The following is an 18,373-nucleotide window of genomic DNA, read 5'->3' on the forward strand; positions in this document are numbered from 1 at the left end:
ATTTTTATGAAGCTGTTATATTTGCACTCTATGGTCTGGATAAAGAGAGCCAGGCAAGAATTTTAATCTTTTTCAGCTATATATTTTAACAGCATCTATACATCACATTGGATTATTTAAACTACGTCAGTACATTAGGCTACTACAGAATTACATTGCAAATATTTTAGTGTTCTGCATAGCAACAGTCTTCTCTCAGCAGGGCACAGGAAGTGGTTGGTTCTAGAGAAGCCAATCATTGCTTTATACTACAAGGTAAGACAAGCATTGTTTAAGATTTCCCTAGTGGATAAGGAACCCCCACCCACTAAAATAAACTTGTTTAGAGCTCCATGGTCACTGAGAATAAATATTAAATAGTCCATTATGCAGGTCTATACAAGAAAATAAATACCTGCAAACTGGCTTTATAAATTAACTTCCTACAGCTGAATTCCACTGAGTGCAAAACTAATGCTGGTGTATTGGGTTCTTAGGTAAAAGTGTAAGCTTACAAAGATGCACTGTCCTACTCTAACTGTATAAAGTGTCTTATGAGAAATCAAGTCAGCCACTATCCAGCCTATTAAAAAACAAGACAAGTTACACAGCCCCCTCTGAAAGCAGGGGAAATAAGTACATGCTGACTGCCTCAAATACTGTGGTCCAGTTGTATTCAACAGAGCAGGCTACTTAGTTACTTTGCTGCTCTTTTCAGTCAGCAAAGAATGTAACTTACATTAGCACATTTAAATGAAACCGAAAGCTAGCTTGGTATAAATTGGCAGATCTCCCTTTGCACTAACAATTCAATAATAGGATCTGCCCAGGGATGGATTTTGGGATATTGCAAGATGCCAAACCTGTAACTCACTTCTGATCTTAAGGCTAAAGAGTGTGTTCCTGTACAGCAAAGTACCTATGAAGGAAATAGAAAAGTGGAAGCTGAGGGTTAAGCTGGAGCTCTCGCTGAGTGTTCTACTCTGTGCCTTGAAGTCAAGGCCCCTGTTTGATCAGAAGTAGTTTTGCTGTGAAACTATCAAAAGCTGTTGCAGAGCACACAGCCAGCAACACTGAATCCTCCTATGTGTAATCACACAGAGCAGTAGCCTTTTCAGTCAGTCACTTAAACATACCTTCTGGGGGATTTTGAAGTGGTTGCCTACACCAACAGATCTGATATGTTCAGCTAAGAAGGGAGCCCAGCGGGGTGGTGGTTGGAGGCCTAAGTGCCCATTGTTGAACTCAATGTGGCATTAAAAACCTGAACCCATTCGTTTACCCAAATAAAGCCCCAAAGCATGTCTCAGATAACACACTACACGGGATAATCACCTCTGAGGCGAAATCTAAACCTCAGGTAGGCTTCTGGCTGTCCCTGAAGATGCAAATGCCATCGAAAGTTAATAGTTCTTTAATGCATCCGAAGTTCATATGCATCCGAAGAAGTGGGCTGTAGTCCACGAAAGCTTATGCTCTAATAAATTTGTTAGTCTCTAAGGTGCCACAAGTTCTCCTGTAGTTCTTTAGGGTGCAGCAACGACTGCTTCAGCAGCTGACAGCAATTGGAGTGGCTGTGGTAGCCAAACGCTTGCGGAGGTGGTTGGCAAAGTCTACCTGGGTCTGGGAGAGTACTTGGTTGATTATCGTCTTAGGCAGCCAGCCCTGAAAAAGAAGGAGTGTGTTAAAGTGGAGGTATTTCCTGGGCCTAAGGAGTAGGAGGTTGGAGGGAGCCAACCTTGCACCTTAGGTTGCAATGAGATTGGCCAGTGGGTTTGGATAAAACATGAACCACTTATTTCTGGTTGGAAAGAGCTGGAATTTCCAGTGAAGATGAAATAGTTTTCACCTGACCCACAGTGGGAATTACTTCAATCAGGAGAATTTCATTTCAAGAAGTTAAACAGCTGCTCGTAATTTCTTAACCTTAGACAATGTTCAACCACCCCTTCCTAAGGAGTCTGCCTGAGAGGACTCATTTATACTGTTTGAATGCAGTTCACCATGTGCACTTACCTTTAGGTCAATGCTGAGTAGCCAGGTTAACTTGGTCTGCGAAGGATTTTCAGCCAGTGGACGGAGAACCATACAGGTGGGACCGTTCTCAGCTCTGGAGAAGGGCAGGAAAACATTGCATTAGGAAACCAGGGACAATGATTTACCATCCAAATGTGTGTGTCTTCTGTACAGTCCGTTTTAAAGGCAGGAGGGTGGCAATACCTCACCTCTCAGGCCAAGAGGTGCTGCATACCCTACTCTGAGGCTGGAGTTTGCTACAGAGCACCAGAAGATGCTTCTGGGGAGAGGCTGCAGCATGCTCTCAGCAGCCAGAAGTTTCCCATGGCACAGTCACTGCTATTCAGGTAGTGGCTTTGTTCCAGTGGGACTTGGCCAGTAGTCTTTCTGCTGATTTAAGTCTCTCTAGCCCTTGACCCCAATTTTTTTAAAATTCAGATTAAATAAGGGACTTTGAAGAATAGATCTGCTTAACGGAGGTGTAAAGTCAGTACTGCAATGAGTGCATGTGCAAAGCCTGGCTGCTAGGCTGAGAGTGGAGGGACTAGCTGCTACTACCACCATGCTATTCACTAGTGGGGGTGCAGCCCACGCTCCTTCCCGGAGTTAAATTTAAAAATTGCACAGCTATAGTTTCCTATGGAGTGGAGAAATAAGGGTGCATTTACTAGACACCTGGTGGGAGAGGAGGGAGGGCCAGTACCAGTCAAAAGGGAGCAGGGGCTGGGGAAGTTTAGAGTCCTGCCTATTTTACACCTTTGAATCTTTCTTGGTAATGGGAATGAGATACCAGATCAATTCCCTGCCATGGTGGCACCTCCATCTCAGCTGCTGAAGACTGAAATGCTGTAGGGGCTTTGAGCTTAGTAAAGGGACATCTAGGTGAAATTTAATAGCATGTACTATGCAGAAGGTCAGACTGGATGATCCAATAGTCTCTTCTGGCTTTAAACTCCACAAAGTGAAGAGCCTCCTGTTCCGTGGCATTTAAGGCCAGGAGATGGTCTGTGGTACATAAGAGGGCAGGCTAGAGCATCACCTAGATACCTGTACAGTAGAACCCCGTTTAGCTGGCTTAAGTGGGATAAACCAGAGAATGGGAAAATGCAGTGCTATCTAGTGGCCATAAGAGAGATTGCCAGCTTCTAGCCCTTGAGTCCTGGTTGGTTGGTGAATGCCAAGAGCCAGTTAAGGGAGGACTGGAGAAACAGGATGTTATAGTCTACAGGATTTCAGTCTTTGGGGAGAAACTGAAGTATGACCACTGCCCAAGGCCCAGCGATGGCAGGGAATTGCTAATGGGACAAGATAACAGCTCAAGCAAGCTTGAAATGTATAAAATAGGCAGGACTCTAAACTTTAACATACTCACCACTTTTACAGCCCTCTTCCCAAACCAGGCTGGTAACAGGAGGCTCTGTACTTCGGTACATCAGCAGCTCCCAGAGCTGGCAGACGTACATGGGCTAGCTCCGCTCAAGCTGTTACTTCCAACATGGCCTCTTGGGTTAGCCACTCCTACAGTCCCACCCGACCCCCAGTTCTGGACTCAGACAGCTGCAGCCACACTGCTGTGTGCACCCGAGCTGGGAATGGCGCCTCCCACATGCTGTGCAGACGTCCCCTTTCCTGGCTGTCCAACTACTGATGCTGCTTTGGCTCAAGGTTGATAAAGCAAGATAACAGCCGGAGGGCTCCCTACCTTATAAATCCCTTCTGTTCTGGCATCGCTCCGTAGTTTGTGGCCATCCCTGCCAGGACACATGTAGAGCCCCGTCTTCTAGAACACCGCACGCTGACAAAGTCCCGTGGCCCCACCACATTGCCAGGCGTGGCCGCAGCAGTCTCATGGGTGATCACGGTGTCTTTCCCAATCTTCTGGAGAATCTGGACAGTGACAGTTACACAACGTTAAGCAAAGCCAGCATAACATGGCTGGTTACACAACCATTCTATTTAATAGCCCAGGGTTGTGGTGTATGTCTCTCGGTTACTGTGTCTGTGCCACACTTATCCCTAGGACTCCCTGTACTAGGAATCTTGCAATGCATTTAATAAAATTCTGTGCCTTCCTCTCCCCAGCCCCAGCCTGCTGTGTCTACCTCATTGGCGCTGTAGTCCGGCGACACTGAGGGGGGCTGTGTTACAGATGAGGGGAATGGATTTCGGTATTTGACGGTAACGTACACGGTGCTCTAGGAGCAGGCTGTGCTGTGTGGGAGAACGTTTAACCTAGTGTGAGATGTGGCTATCAGGCAGGCAGCAGGCCAGCTCTGTTACTGCTTCAGTGTATACACTACACACGCCCACTTGCAGTAAGATTCCCTAACCTCCACCTGGAAACACAGGCTGCTCAGATAAAGAAATGGATTTCTACCCTTTGCTGACACCTTGTGGCTATTGCCAAACAAGCTCCACATCAGCTGCAAAGCAGAGCCCAGATAACGGCCAAAGCTTGGAGCTGGCGCTCAAAGGCTGGAACGCCCTTCGGCCCAGTTGTATTTACCCCTTTGGGCACATTAGACGTTTCTCTCTTTAAAATATATAGTAGAAAAACCCTTTATTTTACTGCTTAATCATAAAGGCCCCTCTTCAGCAAAGCATGTGCTTAAGTCCTTGGCTGAATCGGGGCCAAAGCAAGCAGTCCTCCCTCTTCGGAGGACGAATGCAGTTGAGTCTCTCACCTTGATTTCCTTGATGCTTGGATTCCAGTCTCCCATCTGCTCCATTCTTTCCACCAACTCATCATACACAGAGTTCAAGGGCTGGTCCACAACCACCTCCAGCCGGAATACCTTCCCAACGTCTGGGAGCATCTTGCTCAGCACTTTGTCCCCATTCCCCTAAAGGAAGTCAGGAAGCCCCGAAGAGTTAGTATTCCCAGTAGGTTCAGTTAAGAAAGGACAAGTTAGAAACCACCACAAGTCAGAAATCCTACCGCTATGGTCTCCGTTTTCCAGCCATCCTGGTCCCCGAGGATGCTGAGCGATTTCTGGAGGGCTTCCTCTCCCTGTTTAATGTAGGACATCTCCACTTCACTGAAGGGCTTCTCCTCCAACCTGGAGCCTGAAAGGGGTTGGAGTAGAGGGTTTTACTGGGGCATTTATGCAGTGCTGTTTGCAGCTCTATTCTCTCAATGAATGTCCATTGCATTGCATTCCATAGGACAGAATAACTTAGCTGAACTAAGTAACCTTTCCAGTCCGGCACCAGTGCTGGTGGGCTTAGGAGTGATGCTGGTTTCCTGCTATCTTTCTGTGTTTATATTTTGCAGAATAGGCTGTGCATGTCTATATGCATCAGCAGGTTTGAGTCTATATCACAGCTGCAGCCTCTTAAAAGACCTGAGCCCCAATCCTGCTCCTACTGGAACCAGGTGCAAGACTATCAGGCTTGAATGGTGCGGGATCACCCCCTTTGCTTGTCATTGTACATTTGGCAGACTATGGTACTTACTGAGTAAGGAGCTCCTCCTGCGAACTTGGTTGATCCATTTACTGGGACCAGGGCCAGCAAAGGCGAGTTTATTCAGTTCCTGGCTGATGGCAACAGCCGCCTGCCTTCTCAAGCCTTGAAATGAGAGGGTAAGATTGAAATGAAAAGAGCTACGAACTTCACAGTTTACTTTTCAAGCTTCACTGTTTGTGACCCTGCCTGAAGCGAAAGCTGTTCCTGGCCAATTTCCTCTCATCAGGCCCACGCTGATTTTTTCTTTTAATTTTATTTACCTTCCATCATCACCGGCTCTGTCAGTACATCTACAGAAACAGGGTTTATCATCATCCACACATGGTTGAAGCAGCAACATGTGGATACAGCAGCTACATTTGGTTTGCTTTGGATTTCTGCAAGAGTGGTGCTCTTTTAAAAAAAATCCATTTAGGCCCTTCCCCAGAGTAACAACTGTATTTGGAGACCAGATGTGGAGCCTAGGATGTGCAAAACACGGGGAACGGGGACTAGCCACATCCTGGGGGTGGCTTAGAATCCAGCAGTTCACAACATCGGAAAATTCACCTGGCACTGAGACTAGAAGCTGTTTTAGAAACTCTACCTATGCTCCTACTTTTCCAATTATACAGCATGCTGGGATTGGAGAGCTGTGCACACCAGTATGTGCAACACCACACCAAGCAGAAGGGAGGCAGACTTCTTCCAAACCTGCAGAATGCCTTTTGCCAAAGGAATGGTCTTTGGCATAAACCTGGTGCGATGTGTAATCTAGACCTCAACCTGCTCCCTAGTCCAGCAGAAACCGAGACAGCCAGAAGCCAAGAAGAGTCTGTTGGAAGTTTCTCTCTCTCTCTCTCTCCAGCAGTTTGGAAAAGAGAGCAGATTCCTAGCAATTGGAGTGGATAATCTAAGTCCTTTCCATGTGAGCTCTTCAAGGCAGGGAGCATGTTTTATCTGTACATTTATGGCACTATAAACAATAGCCTCCCTGGAAACACAGACTGTTCTGCGTTCAGAAACAGGCATACCTTTCCCCGTCCAGCTAGAAAGAGTCTCCTGGCAACAAAAAGGGGAGAGGCGAACAGATTTTAAGGCCAGCTGGGACCACTGGGGACATGGGACAGACCTTTAACTCCAAGGGAACGATGACAATTTACACCAGCTGAGGGTGTGAGCTGCGTAACACACAGCAGAGAATGCCCCCAGTGATCCCTGCTGGCAAACAGGGCATAGAGCAGGGGTGCCTCTAGTTGCTCAGTGTTTGGGGCAATCAGGGGTCGCAGACAGAGTACCCGTAATAGAAATAAACATCACTGCTAAGGAGCAGGAAATGAGGTACTTTGAATCTGACAGTCAAATTCACAGCAATGGGGCCTTCAAGCCACACACCACCACCCCGCCCCAGCCCAGCTCCTGCCCCAGTGACAGCTGCACGTCCCCCTCACCGGTCATGTTGCGCAGATGCCTGTAGGAGATCCCGGCACACAGTTTGAAAGTTGCTGGCAGCATTTTTCTTTTCTGGTCTCAGCTCAGTCTTCCAGCGTCAGTGTCTCCGGGGCTGCCTCTGCTGGACTAGTGTTTCTCTGCTGCCGCTCTCCCCACTCGCAGCTTTAAATACTCCAGCTGAAGGATGCTGGTTAGTCAGCAGAGAGATAAGAAAAGACATCACTTACCCAGGCCTGCTGGGGGCCAAGGCCAAACTCTTCTCTTGCATCTGTCATGTGGGCAGCGTTACAAGAGGCAAAGCTGATTAAGGGAACAAGCCTATCCTCCCTTGGCTACATTAACCCTCTGCAGCCAACCAGACCTTCTCTCTCCAGAGCGACAGCTGAGCACAGTTAGACGGACCTAGTCCCAAAGCAAAGGCCGCCAGCAGGCCAGTGCTTGGAGTTCTTGCTGAACTATAATACCGATTCCCAGGCATGTAGCCTAGCGCCACCCGAATGCAGGTGTCCAGCACAGACTGAGAGCGGCTATCTCCCATGCGGTGATAGACATGGTCACCACAGCTTAGACTACAGTTTGCCCTGGGCGGGGGGTGTTTTTCTCCCCCATGATTGGACAGCTAGGCCCCAGAGACTGCCATCCATTGCCCTGGATCAGTGCAGCAGGTCACAGGGAAGGGCACTGGATGGCTCACGGGGTCGGCAACGAAACCTGCCTTCACCTAGGACAGGGTTCCCGTTTGGAGAGGTGCTCACAGGCACTGGCTGGCTATTGTAGAGGGGCCCGGGAGTGCCAGGCTAGAGTAACTGAATGGAGCACCGGTGCTTTAAGGAACGAGTTGCATGGATTTGCAAACACAGATCTAGTTGTAACAGGCACGGCTGGTGGACATGTCCTTTAACTTAGAAAACATGATCTTTAAGGGGGGAGGGGGGGGAAGGAGAGACGCAGCCTCAGGAAGCCAGTGGAGTCAGTAGCCTTGGGCAGAGCATTAGGAAAATAGAGACCCTGCGTGCTGCTCGGCCCCGGGACAGCCGCATGCACCCCTTACAAGGGGCATATCCCATGAGGGGGGCTGGTCTGGCAGCGCGGCCCCCTGCAGATTCAGTCTGGATGCTGGGCATGAAAGGATCCAGCCTCTGGAGCGTGAACAGGAGCAGACCTGGCTGAGGAAAGACGCCGCTGGGGGAAGGGGAGGTGCTGTATAGGCAGCAGTCCCACCTGTGTGAGCGAGGATGGGGGAAGACGGTTGGAACTATGGCGTGGGGCTACACAGGCATCTCTGAGCAGAGGGCTGCCCCATTATGTACATCCTTGCACCCTCAGAAGCCCCTCACCTCCCCCCCCACAGTGCCTTGAGTGGTCTGAACTCAGCCGCCCCCCAGAGCCTCGTGGGAGTGAACAAAACCATTGGCTTTGGGGGAGGGGAACTCCGCACCTCCACCACCCCTTAGGGGCATCACTGACCAAACCTGGCCCTGGGGGTGTCAGCGTGCCCGCATCTGAAGCTGATCGGGATGGAAGGAGGGAATCTACACAGCCACCTAATACAGCTTCCTTGCAAAGCGAGTGTTAGGAACAGATCTCTCCCCCCACGCCTACCCCAGGAGCCTGGGCAGATGGGCATTCTCCCGGCACATCGGGGGCAGGGGGACACAATCTGCCCCTCGAGCTGGAGAAGGCTGTCTGGCTCCTGGCTCATCCACTCCCAAGGGCACGGTGCAGGATTCAAACCCTACGGGACATGTACTAACTGAAGCAACCTTAATGAACAGCAGCAGCACTTTGGCTTTTATGTGCTCTTTCATCCATAGAGCTCGAAGAGAGGTCAGTACCATCAGCCCATTTTACAGAGGGGGAAACTGAGGCACATGGGGGGACGTGCTCAACAATCCAATGGCTGGGAGATGAATCACTGAGGGTGATTAACCACAGGAATAATTTGCCAAGGGGCGTGGTGGATTCTCCATCCCTGACCATAGAGATCGGCTCTAGGGATGATTTTGGGGAGGGTCTCCAGCCTGTGTTACACTGGAGGCCTGACTAGCTGATCACAGTGGTCCCGTCTGGCCTGGGAATCTCTGAATGTACCAGGTGACCTGGCAGGGCAGAGGACAGAGCCCAGGTCTCCCCATAGGCACTGCTCTGCAGTGCAGTACAGATGCAGTCAGCCGAGGGAAGGGGAAGTCCCCCTACACTGAGGTTTTCAAAAAGCATGTATTTGCCGGGCCAATATCTCCTTCAGAGGTTGGATTATCTCCCAGCAGGGTGGGCAAACTGACAGCGAAACGATAACACTCAAGGATGGGATGACATTTCCCAGATGAGTTACAGCCAGAGACACAAAGGCTCAGAAGAGCCAGTGAATCACCAGCTGCTTCCTTTGACGTCAGCGTTCGTACCCTTGTGCGGGGAGCCTGACCTTCCACTTGATGTTGCAAGAATGGAAGAGGCATGAGGGCAGCCCCCTCTGCGCCATTAACCCCACAGTCCAGCCTCAAAGCCAACATAGAGGGGCTGGGGGGAGGGGGGTGGCCAGGGCACTGGGCTGGGACTCAGGAAAACTGGGCTCTGTTCCCCAGACCTGCCGGGCAATTCCCCCATTTTCCCTCCGACCCTTTGTCTTGCGAGCTCTCTGAGGCAGGGACAGTCTCCAATTATGATCCCGTGCAGCACCCAACATGGGGTCCCAGCCTCTACGTGCTACCATAATACAAACAACTGCTACTACTGAGAGCAAGAACATGCATGTCACCTGCCAGCAGCCTCCAGTTCCTCGACCCGACAGCTCGAGCTGCTGGGCCGTAACAGGTTCCACCCAGGGCAGCATCACAGCTTGGATGCCTGCAGCTGGCCCAGGCGTGAACGTAGGCCTTGGGCAAGGGTAAAGTCAGGGGCCAGTTCCACACGTGGGAAACGTTTCTCTCTGGCAGATCAATTTAAAAACCAAGCATCTGCTGTGGGACGCTGCTCGGGCCGTGGAATGGGCTCAGGGGAGATAGGCAAGTGGGCAGGTGAATTTCAGACACAGCCATGGGGCTATCAGGGGAGATGGGCAAGTGGGCAGGTGAATTTCAGACACAGCCATAGGGCTATCATGTCACTAATTCACCCACCCCTCCCAGCAGGGTGTGTGACTAGATACCTCCACCCCCATCCTCACCCTGGCTAGCATGCACTTCCCCCTCTCTAAATCATGCTGTGATTGTGTGCCTGAAGGCCACTGCAAAGAAACAAACAAACAGCCTTTTCTGTCATGCTAGATAAGAGATATCGAGCATTTAAGTGAGTAATAAAATCAATTAGCTGGAGCTGCCTGGTAGGATTAGGATAAAGTGTTTTAATACAGACAGATAAACTATCAGTCCTGGCTGCAAATTACACAAGCAACAACTGAAGCACAGCCTGGAGCTGGTTTTCCTCACAACATGGGTCCATTACAGTCCCTGCACCACGCTCAGCTCCAATCAAACATCTCTGAGCAAAAAGGTTTGGGGTGAAAAGTGGCTTTTCAAACAATAGGGATATTTCTGTATGTTTTCCACTCCCCCTCTCCCGCATACAGAGAAAAGGGTCTTTTTCTCTTTCAGAGTATTCGCACAGAAAAGACTCACCATGTTGTGATGCAGCCACAGAGCAGAAAGGTTCCAGGTCTGAGCACGGTGTTCTGAGGGGGACGGAGATCTATACGTACAGCGACCAGATAAAGTCAGCAACAGTCCCTAGAAGGAAAAAACCAGTATGTAAGAAGGTCACATTTCACTCAGGAAGATTTTTTCCTCCTATCCCAAATATTGAAGACTCACCTCGGATGTATTGCTTGGCTGGTTCTTTGTTTTGTTTAGAGCAGGTAGAAACATGCAGGGGGAAAAGTGCAATTTTTTGGTGACAATTAAGATTTTTATTTTTTAATTAAAAAAAAAAAAGAAGAAGAAGAAGAAGTTTCCAGCCAGCTCTTTTAATGCCAGCTCTTTGCTGGAATTCGCAGCTCAGCTGACAACACAGGCACGGGAGCAAAAGCTGAAATGAAGGGATGGATTCCTCGATAAATTGCCCTGTTCTGTTCAGTCCCTCTGATACATCTGGCATCTGCCACTGTCAGAAGACAGGATCCTGGGCTAGATGGACCATTGGTCTGACCCAGTAGGGCCGCTCTTATGTTCTCTGCCATTCGCAGGAGTTTGAAAGATTTTCCAACAGAACCAGAATTACAAGGCCCATGCCAGGTGTCTATTTGGCTGACTGTGTGGCTCCCACCACCGTGCCAGACACCTCCCAAGCCTCCCTGAGTTCAGCCTGGCAGTCCCTGGCAGGCAGGGCAGCATAGCCCCAGTTGACCGAGGAGGAATGGACACACACTCTACCCCTAAGCTGGACTAGAGACGGGCAGTCGGCTTAGACCAGCTTTCCCAACGCCTCCCCCTATGGAGGCACACAGCTCAGGACGTTCCAGTCGGGGATCAAGGCCCATCTCTGGTGGTGGCCACAGCAGAGGCTAGTCTAGCCTGAGAGAGAAGCTGAACCAGACACCTGAGTTCAGCTCTGCATGCTGACCAGCACTGGCTAGCAGTGCCCCCTCTCCAGAGTTAGCTTGCAGGTGGCCAGTGCTGCTACTGACCCTGCCTCACCTCCTCCCAGAGCAGATAGGTCATATTCGGTTACTTTAACTCTTGCAAAAACCATCCAACACCCTGTCCTGGGGAAAGCCAGTGTGTGAGAGCATGCCTCCAAACAGGGGGCTGCCCACCACTGTCCCTGAAAATAGATGTCAGTAGAGAACACACACCCCTCACCCCCAGAGAGTGGCTCTCTCAGCATGGCTGGTCTGTGGTTTACTCGGTTGGTAACAGGGATTGTTTTGCAGCCACACATGTTGGTCCCAGTACTGCACTCTGCCCCACCCCAGCCACTCCACTGGCTGTTGTGCACCTGGACAGCTCTATCTGCAAACCCCAGGGACAGTGCCATAGGCTCTGCGTTGGTGGGACAGCCAGCTGGACGCCCGCATTGCGGCTGGTGGATAAAGAGTCTAAATGCAATCGTTCGTGTCACGTCTTTCACAGGAATCACACCCCCAGAACTCCGGAGCTGGTCACAGAGCTGCAGTCTAGGCATGGCCAGGGGAACAGCGGTATTTGCAGGGGAGAGAGTCTCCATGTGCATAGGCACAGGGAGCAGACCACTGTGACAATGGGTAATGAAGAGCCATCCCAGACAGGAGAACCCTGAACCCTTCAAGCTTCATCTTCCCCAGAGGTGCTGGTCAGACTAGGTAGCCCAGAGCCCCTGTGGTTGTGAGGCCTGTATTTATCCACACAAAGCAGTCGCTCCCGAAGGCAAGGCCTCTGTCCAAGGACATGGTTTTGTTTTGAAGAGTGTCCAAAACCAAAACCACCCCCAAGAGCTCAGGACAGAGCCACCTCTGCAGTTCCTGGTCCCAGACGCTAGTGTCAGTTGTAAGACCAGAAGGGCTGGTGGGCTGGTCCCCTGTGTGACGTGCCAGAGAGTGCCTGCAGCAGAGGGATTGCTGAGAAAGGAGCGCTGTCTGAATGGGACAGGCCGTCTCACTGCACCAACCACCACCGATTTCAAATCAACGTTCTCACCTCCCAAAGCGGAGTGAGCCTGGGTCTCGGAGCGGCAGGGTTCGGATTCCCGGAGCCCAAGGCTCCAGCCAGACCTTCTGAGTAGAACAGTCGAGTCCCGGGAAGCTGACCGCGCAGGCGATCCGTGCTCAGAACATAGCCACAGGTTCCATTTTACAAATCGCAGCTCCAATGCGAACAATCCCACCATGGGGCCCCGGAGGCCTTTGCTGCAGCGTGACCCGCTCGGCAAGGTGCTTTGTTTCTCCCAAGACTCTCCCAAGACAGGGGCAATTGCAACTGGAGGGGTTAAATGTGCTGGCTGGCTCCTCACACCAAGGCAGAGTGGCCCTAAATGCCGGGGTGAACTGCCACAACCCGGCTGGCAGGCGCTGGGAGAAATGCCACCCTAGAGACTAATTCAGAGCCAGGATGGAAAAGGCAGCCTGCAGCACAGCGCCGAGCTGCCAGGTTTGTCTGGAGCCAGGACATCAGGGGGAGCCTGGGGAAAGACAGGGGGCACCGATGTTAGAGGCCTGCACGCTCCTGGGCAGGGAAAGAGGAGTGACCCAAGACAGGTTATTCACTCAGTATCTTAACAACGCCTGGCTCGGACACAGCTTTCTCCTCACACCCCCAGGAGCCAGGGCAGTGCTATGATCCCCCGTGTACAGATGGGAGAGCTCAGTGACTTGCCCAGCGTCACACAGGAAACCTGTGGCAGAAAAGGGCCAATAGACCAGGCTTACTGTAGGGGCAGTAATTGCCTACCCCTTCTATTAGCCACTGGGGCCAAGAGGGGAGAGCGGGTTCCCCTAAAACTGAGCCGAGACCCTACGGGACTGAGGTAAGGGGGTTTCAATCAGCTCCTGGTAAAGGCGGGACGTGAACTGGCAAAGTGCTGAGGATCCAGCATCGGCCCCATGGAGCAGAGCAGGGGCTCGCGTGCTCGGCTCACAGCTGCAGGGGGATGCCGCGAGCCCAGCCTGAGCTCACCCTCACACAGAGCCGAGGGTTCTTTGGCTCATTCGGTTTCCAGAGCAACAGGAACAGAGGCGATTTTCCCTGCTCTCCTCACCGTTTGCAGGGAGCACCGAGCAGCCAGACCTTGGAGAGAGAGAGACGTGGAAGGCAGGGCTGGCTGCACAGAAGGTACTTATGGCTGGAAGCACCAGATGCTCAATTGCTGCATCAGAGAGGGAGAGGTAGGTGTTGGTGCCTAGAGCTGTCACACCGCTGTTGGGTCTAATGCTCCCCCGGCTAGGGGATGCAGCTGGTTTCCTCGGGACTCGCTCGGGGACGGGCAGTCGGACACCCAGTCTGGCTGGTTATGCAGGGAAGGGGAGGCTGACAGTTTTGTTACCGGGATTGTCTAGCGGAGGCTGGCAGTTTGCTTTCAGCATGGAAAGGCCCAGAAAGGACTGTCTGGAACAGACTATTTCCCCTCTCCCATCCAGCCGTAGCCTTAAGCACCACTTTGCGTTTAGGCTCTGAGCTCTTTGGGGCCAGGCTGGTCTTTACTCCAGATCTGCCCCCGGCCAGCATGATGGTGCCCAGCCTGGTGACCTCTACGTGCTACTGCACAGAGATATGAAACCGCAGCAGCAACGTCCCGGAGGTTCCTCGCCTTCTCTCCTGCAGCTGGGAGCAGGAAGCTCAACAGGCTGTTGGGGTTGAGAAAAGGCCCATTTCCTATTAGAGACATTTACAAGTCTCTCGTTAACCTTGCTGACATCGCAGGCACCCCAGGCCCAGCTTTGCCCCGGAGCAGGGGCATATGCAGGAGTAAAAGCCAACGGCTTTTGGAGGGGCACATTGTGTGCCCCTGCCGGGGCCCCCAGAGCTGGTCACTAGCACTCTGGCTGTTTCCAAAGGAAGCCTCCCCAGCTCCCCAAGCATTTTACAATGCAGCTCACCCTCTGTCCTCAACACAGTGATGGACAATAGGGTCCCAGCAGGCCATTGGGATCAAGCTGGAGCACTGCACGCTGGGACCTGTAGTCTCCATAGGGCAGATGCAAGACTTTGCCCTATTACACGGTACGTAGGCGCTCCAGTCGTGGACCTCCTGTGCCAAGCGCTGTACAAACAAAGCCAGTCCCTGCCCCAAAGAGCTCACAGTTTGGGCTGGTCCAAACAGGGTGGATATGGCAACATGCAGAAGTTGTTCCAATCGGAATGACACCCGCCTTTCATGGGACACTTCAAATAGTTGGTTTTGGACAATTTTGCCTTGGAAACTTATCAAAACGAAATTTCCTATTTTTTCTGTCCAAAAGAAACGTTTCAAAACATTTCTTTTCATGGGAGATTTCATCCACGTCGATACCGTTTTGCAGAAACAATTGGTTTAGTTGAAACTGCATTTTCTGGCTGAAAACTATCTGGACACAACGTTTTCAACCAGCCTCATTTAGAATCTTGCCTCAGACACAGGCCTGAAGCCCCTGGCAAACGTATTGAAATACTGCATTCTGTGCCCTCAGCCATGTACTAAACACAGATCATAAACAGCACCCCTTGCTGCCCAGACAATGACAACACCAGCAAAGAATTAGGCCCTTCTCCTAAAGAAGGACGTGCTATCTAGCTGCCCATGGGGCTCTGCAGCCCATGGGCAGCCCTGATTTAAGGGCTCTATAGTTTGGTTCCCAAGTGAGCCCAGTGTCTGCAATCTACATCCCCTCCACACCCACAGCACACAATCCTCATGCACTTCGGGCTTCTGTGCCTAGTCTCACTGCTCAGCAGCCAGCAATGGGCCCGCAGGGAAAGAGGTCTGGCACCCAAACAAAAGCCCGGTACCCCACAGCAGAGCTCTGCCGCAGTCCGTACTGCTCCTGGGGCTCAGGTGGCAAGCAGCCATCTCAGGGAGATATGGGGCACCCTTCCCCAGGAATGGGGGGCCCAGCAGGGGCAGAGGGGGGTTGATTCTAGCCCCCAGCTGGAGGTGGGGCTGCAAACACAGGCTCCCTTATGCAGGGTGGAGGAAGGAATTTGGAAACAACGGGCCCCCCGATTCCCACAGACACTGAGGCCACCTCACCCAACTCTCACCCTGGCAAGGGGCGGAGACCATCTGCTCCCATGTTAAAGCCCCTTTCCTGTGCCAGAGTGGCGTACAGGCTGTAGTAAGCCTGCGAACCAGGCCTGGCACCTCTGAGCTTCCCAGGGCAGGGAAGGCAACTCAGGCCTGTAATCCCCACAGCCCATGCTGGGATGGCGGTGCAGGGATCCCAGCCCCGCCTCCCTCCAAGGCAGATATATCAAGGAGCCAGGGCCTTTTGCCATGTGTACAGCCCTCGAATCCCAAGGTCCTGCCTGCTCCACAGACACCGAGGATCATGGGTCACTTCCCGAGGAGTCAGGATTCCCTAGGGTCCTTGGCCAAGCTGTCCTCTCCCCAGCCTGCTGCACAGCGTGTGCTCTGGACATCTGGCTGCTACCCCCGCACTGGCTGCATGTCTAGAAGGCTCTCACAGGAGATCCATTGAGAGAACGAGATCCCGGGCAGGGCTGACCCCTCTCAGCTCAGCCTGGCATAGTGTAACCAGCCCATTCTCTCAGACTCGGACCGAGGGCCAGGCTAGTCACGGGGAGCCCAGAGCTGCTGCATTCTCTCTTTGCAGGTGCGTGGAAGTCCCTGCCTGTGAGACCATGCTACCAACCAGACAGTGCTGAGAAGATGCCAGAATCCATTCCCCTAGGAATGGCCTGGGTTACCATGAACCACACAGAGGGGATGGGGAGCGGTAACCAGCCCGACGAGAACACAACGTGGTCTCCTTTGGCCCCAGAGCCGTCCCTGTGGGAGTCCCACACCATCGTGGTGGTGGCTGTCTTCTGCTGCGTGTGCCTGCTGCACTTATCTGCCTTCCTGTACACCATCTGCTTCCAGATCCAGGGCCACTCCAGGCCAGCCCCCCGCCTGGCCAGCCCCGGTGTCTACGAGGAGAATGAGATTTCCACCTTCCAGCCATCCCCCTCCGCCACCGACACGCCAGCCAGGGCCAACCCCTCCTGAGAGCAGCAAGGGGGTGAATCCAAGACACCTCTGAGGCCAGCACTGCGGCTGGTGTAAGTCAGGGAAGCTGCTGATTTCAATGGAGCAAAACTGGTTTGCATTCGCTAGGGATCCGGCCTAAGTGGTTCACCGGCTGGAGCACATGGTTTAAGGGCCCAGCCACTGTTTGCACCAATGTGACACAGAGGGGGTTAAATCGCAGCGTCTAGCAGCCTACTGTGTCTTTGATAGGGGGCTGCAGCACCAGTCCTGGACACAATGGCGGATGACGCCGATGGCTGGCAGCCCCGAGGGAGCTCTCCCCAGGCCCAGCGGGGTCTCAGCGTGCTACAAAGGGCTGAGATCATTCAGCAGCCCGACCAGTCCTAGTGGGGGAGACTGTTCCACCTGACCACGCCCAATCCTGCCCCCTGCCCTGCACCTGGTAACTGCGGGGGGGCCCCTCTCCTCCATAGGAGGCAGCACAAAGCTGTGTCATCCCACTGACAGCATGGGGTGAAGCGGGCAGTCTGTGAAATCCCAGGGGAAAGCCATCCTGCAACCTTGGGGGGGGGGGGGGGGGCAAGTGCTGCTTAGCCCGTGGGCCCAGTGCAGGGTCCAGCCACTGCAGGACCTGGCTCGTGAGGCTGGTGTCAGCCTTTTCCCTGGAGAGCCCCCATGCACCAGGCTCTCCTCCATGAACACGGCACATGTGGGGAGCAGGACGGGCTTGTGCCTGGGGCGCTGGGCGGGGACTCCGGAGACACAGGGTCAGGTCCCAGCTCTGCCACATGCTGCCTCCGTTACTCTCTCTGGGCCCCTTCCCGCAGCTGTGGATGGGGAGAAGGACCCTCCCTTGGTCAGGCTGTGAGCTCTCTTGGGCAAGGACTGTCCTTGCTACATATAGCACCAAGGGGTCTTGAGTGCCACCGAAACGTAGCCTGCAGGATGCAAACCCTGCGGCAGCCTCCATCCCAGACCCAGCTGCAAGTACAGGAAGCTTTTTAAGTTGCAGTCACTACAGTGTTTTACCTTGTTCTCCAGGAGCTGGGGATCGAGTCTTCTCTCACGCAAGCAGCTCTCTCTTCCCCCAGGCTCCAGCCAGGGGCTTTTAGCCAGAGGGAAAAGGCATGCAGCTTGCAGGAAAAATCCCCCTTGCAAGTGAGCCTGGGAGCTTCCCCTTCCCACAGGAACAAACAGAAGAGCCCAGTCCTCTCTGCACCAGGGCCCCCTTGGTGGCACCTGTGGGAGGAGGCTGGTGCTAATTGATCCAAGGCAGCAACTTGCAGGTGTGTGAGGGGCTTTGGCTTCAGTCTGAAACCTGTGCCAGGCTCCGATACAGGTTGAGCCATGGACTAGCTCTCCGCAGGCCTGCCCCACCCACTCACCAAGGGTGGTCAGGGGACTTGGGCACTGCCATCTGGTTTCCCTCCTCACCCAGGCGCTGCCTGGGAGCCATGTGGTAATAGTGCAGAGGGCGAGTGCGCCTGGAGGGAGCACAGACAGCTGTCAAGGGTGGGACAGCAAGGACCTGCCACCAGCCTACACTGCAGCACAAGGCGGGGAGCTGCCAATGGCCCTGCAGCTAGGGAGGGGTGTGGAGATGCTAGAATCCAGCTCCCCCACCCCTCCAGGCAGCTGGGCCTCTTTGTCAGCTCCCCCTCCCCACCACAGAGTCCGCCACTGCCAGGAACAGACCTGCTGCCCTAGCCACCACCTCGTCGGCCTGCTCCCACGGCAGGGGTGGAAACGTTCCCTGGGGACGCTTCCCTCAACTCTGCAGGTTGCAGGACTGGCCCCAGGGGGATGAAGGTGAGGAGTCTAAACTATGAGGTGCTTTCCTTTCCCTGGCTGGGCAAGCAGCAAGAAGAGTAACCCTCTGCCTGCACTG

General features: G+C 53.0%; 1 protein-coding gene across 2 annotated transcripts; it reads right to left on the reverse strand.

Annotated features, from left to right (window-relative positions):
• Positions 1 to 60: 60 nt before the first annotated feature.
• On the reverse strand, positions 61 to 17,646 carry STAR (steroidogenic acute regulatory protein). 2 transcript variants are annotated; one of them, XM_005286526.4, is made up of 9 exons: positions 17,515 to 17,646; positions 10,509 to 10,616; positions 6,894 to 7,081; positions 5,452 to 5,565; positions 4,934 to 5,061; positions 4,680 to 4,838; positions 3,698 to 3,882; positions 1,996 to 2,089; positions 61 to 1,644 (listed from the first exon to the last, which is right to left on the reverse strand). In XM_005286526.4, the coding sequence occupies exons 3-9, from the start codon at positions 6,955 to 6,957 to the stop codon at positions 1,528 to 1,530; spliced, it is 861 nt and encodes a 286-aa protein (XP_005286583.1). In that variant the 5' UTR covers positions 6,958 to 7,081; positions 10,509 to 10,616; positions 17,515 to 17,646; the 3' UTR covers positions 61 to 1,527. The 2 variants fall into 2 exon arrangements, with proteins under 2 accessions (XP_005286583.1, XP_065440723.1); XM_065584651.1 differs by lacking the exons at positions 10,509 to 10,616; positions 17,515 to 17,646 and having other exon boundaries at positions 1,255 to 1,386; positions 1,499 to 1,644; positions 6,894 to 7,075.
• Between the last annotated feature and the right edge of the window lie 727 nt (positions 17,647 to 18,373).

Source organism: Chrysemys picta, chromosome 2, assembly GCF_011386835.1.
Source record: "Chrysemys picta bellii isolate R12L10 chromosome 2, ASM1138683v2, whole genome shotgun sequence".
NCBI classification, from domain to species: Eukaryota; Metazoa; Chordata; order Testudines; family Emydidae; genus Chrysemys; species Chrysemys picta.

What these genes read in the sequence shown, in the direction of transcription:
- STAR (XM_005286526.4), bottom strand. Translation starts at nt 6,957, where the DNA reads ATGCTGCCAGCAACTTTCAAACTGTGTGCCGGGATCTCCTACAGGCAT. An exon ending in GGAAAACGGAGACCATAGCG is followed by an intron (nt 4,839 to 4,933) that starts GTAGGATTTCTG and finishes GACTTCCTTTAG; the next exon opens with GGGAATGGGGACAAAGTGCT. An exon ending in CAAGCATCAAGGAAATCAAG is followed by an intron (nt 3,883 to 4,679) that starts GTGAGAGACTCA and finishes GTCACTGTCCAG; the next exon opens with ATTCTCCAGAAGATTGGGAA.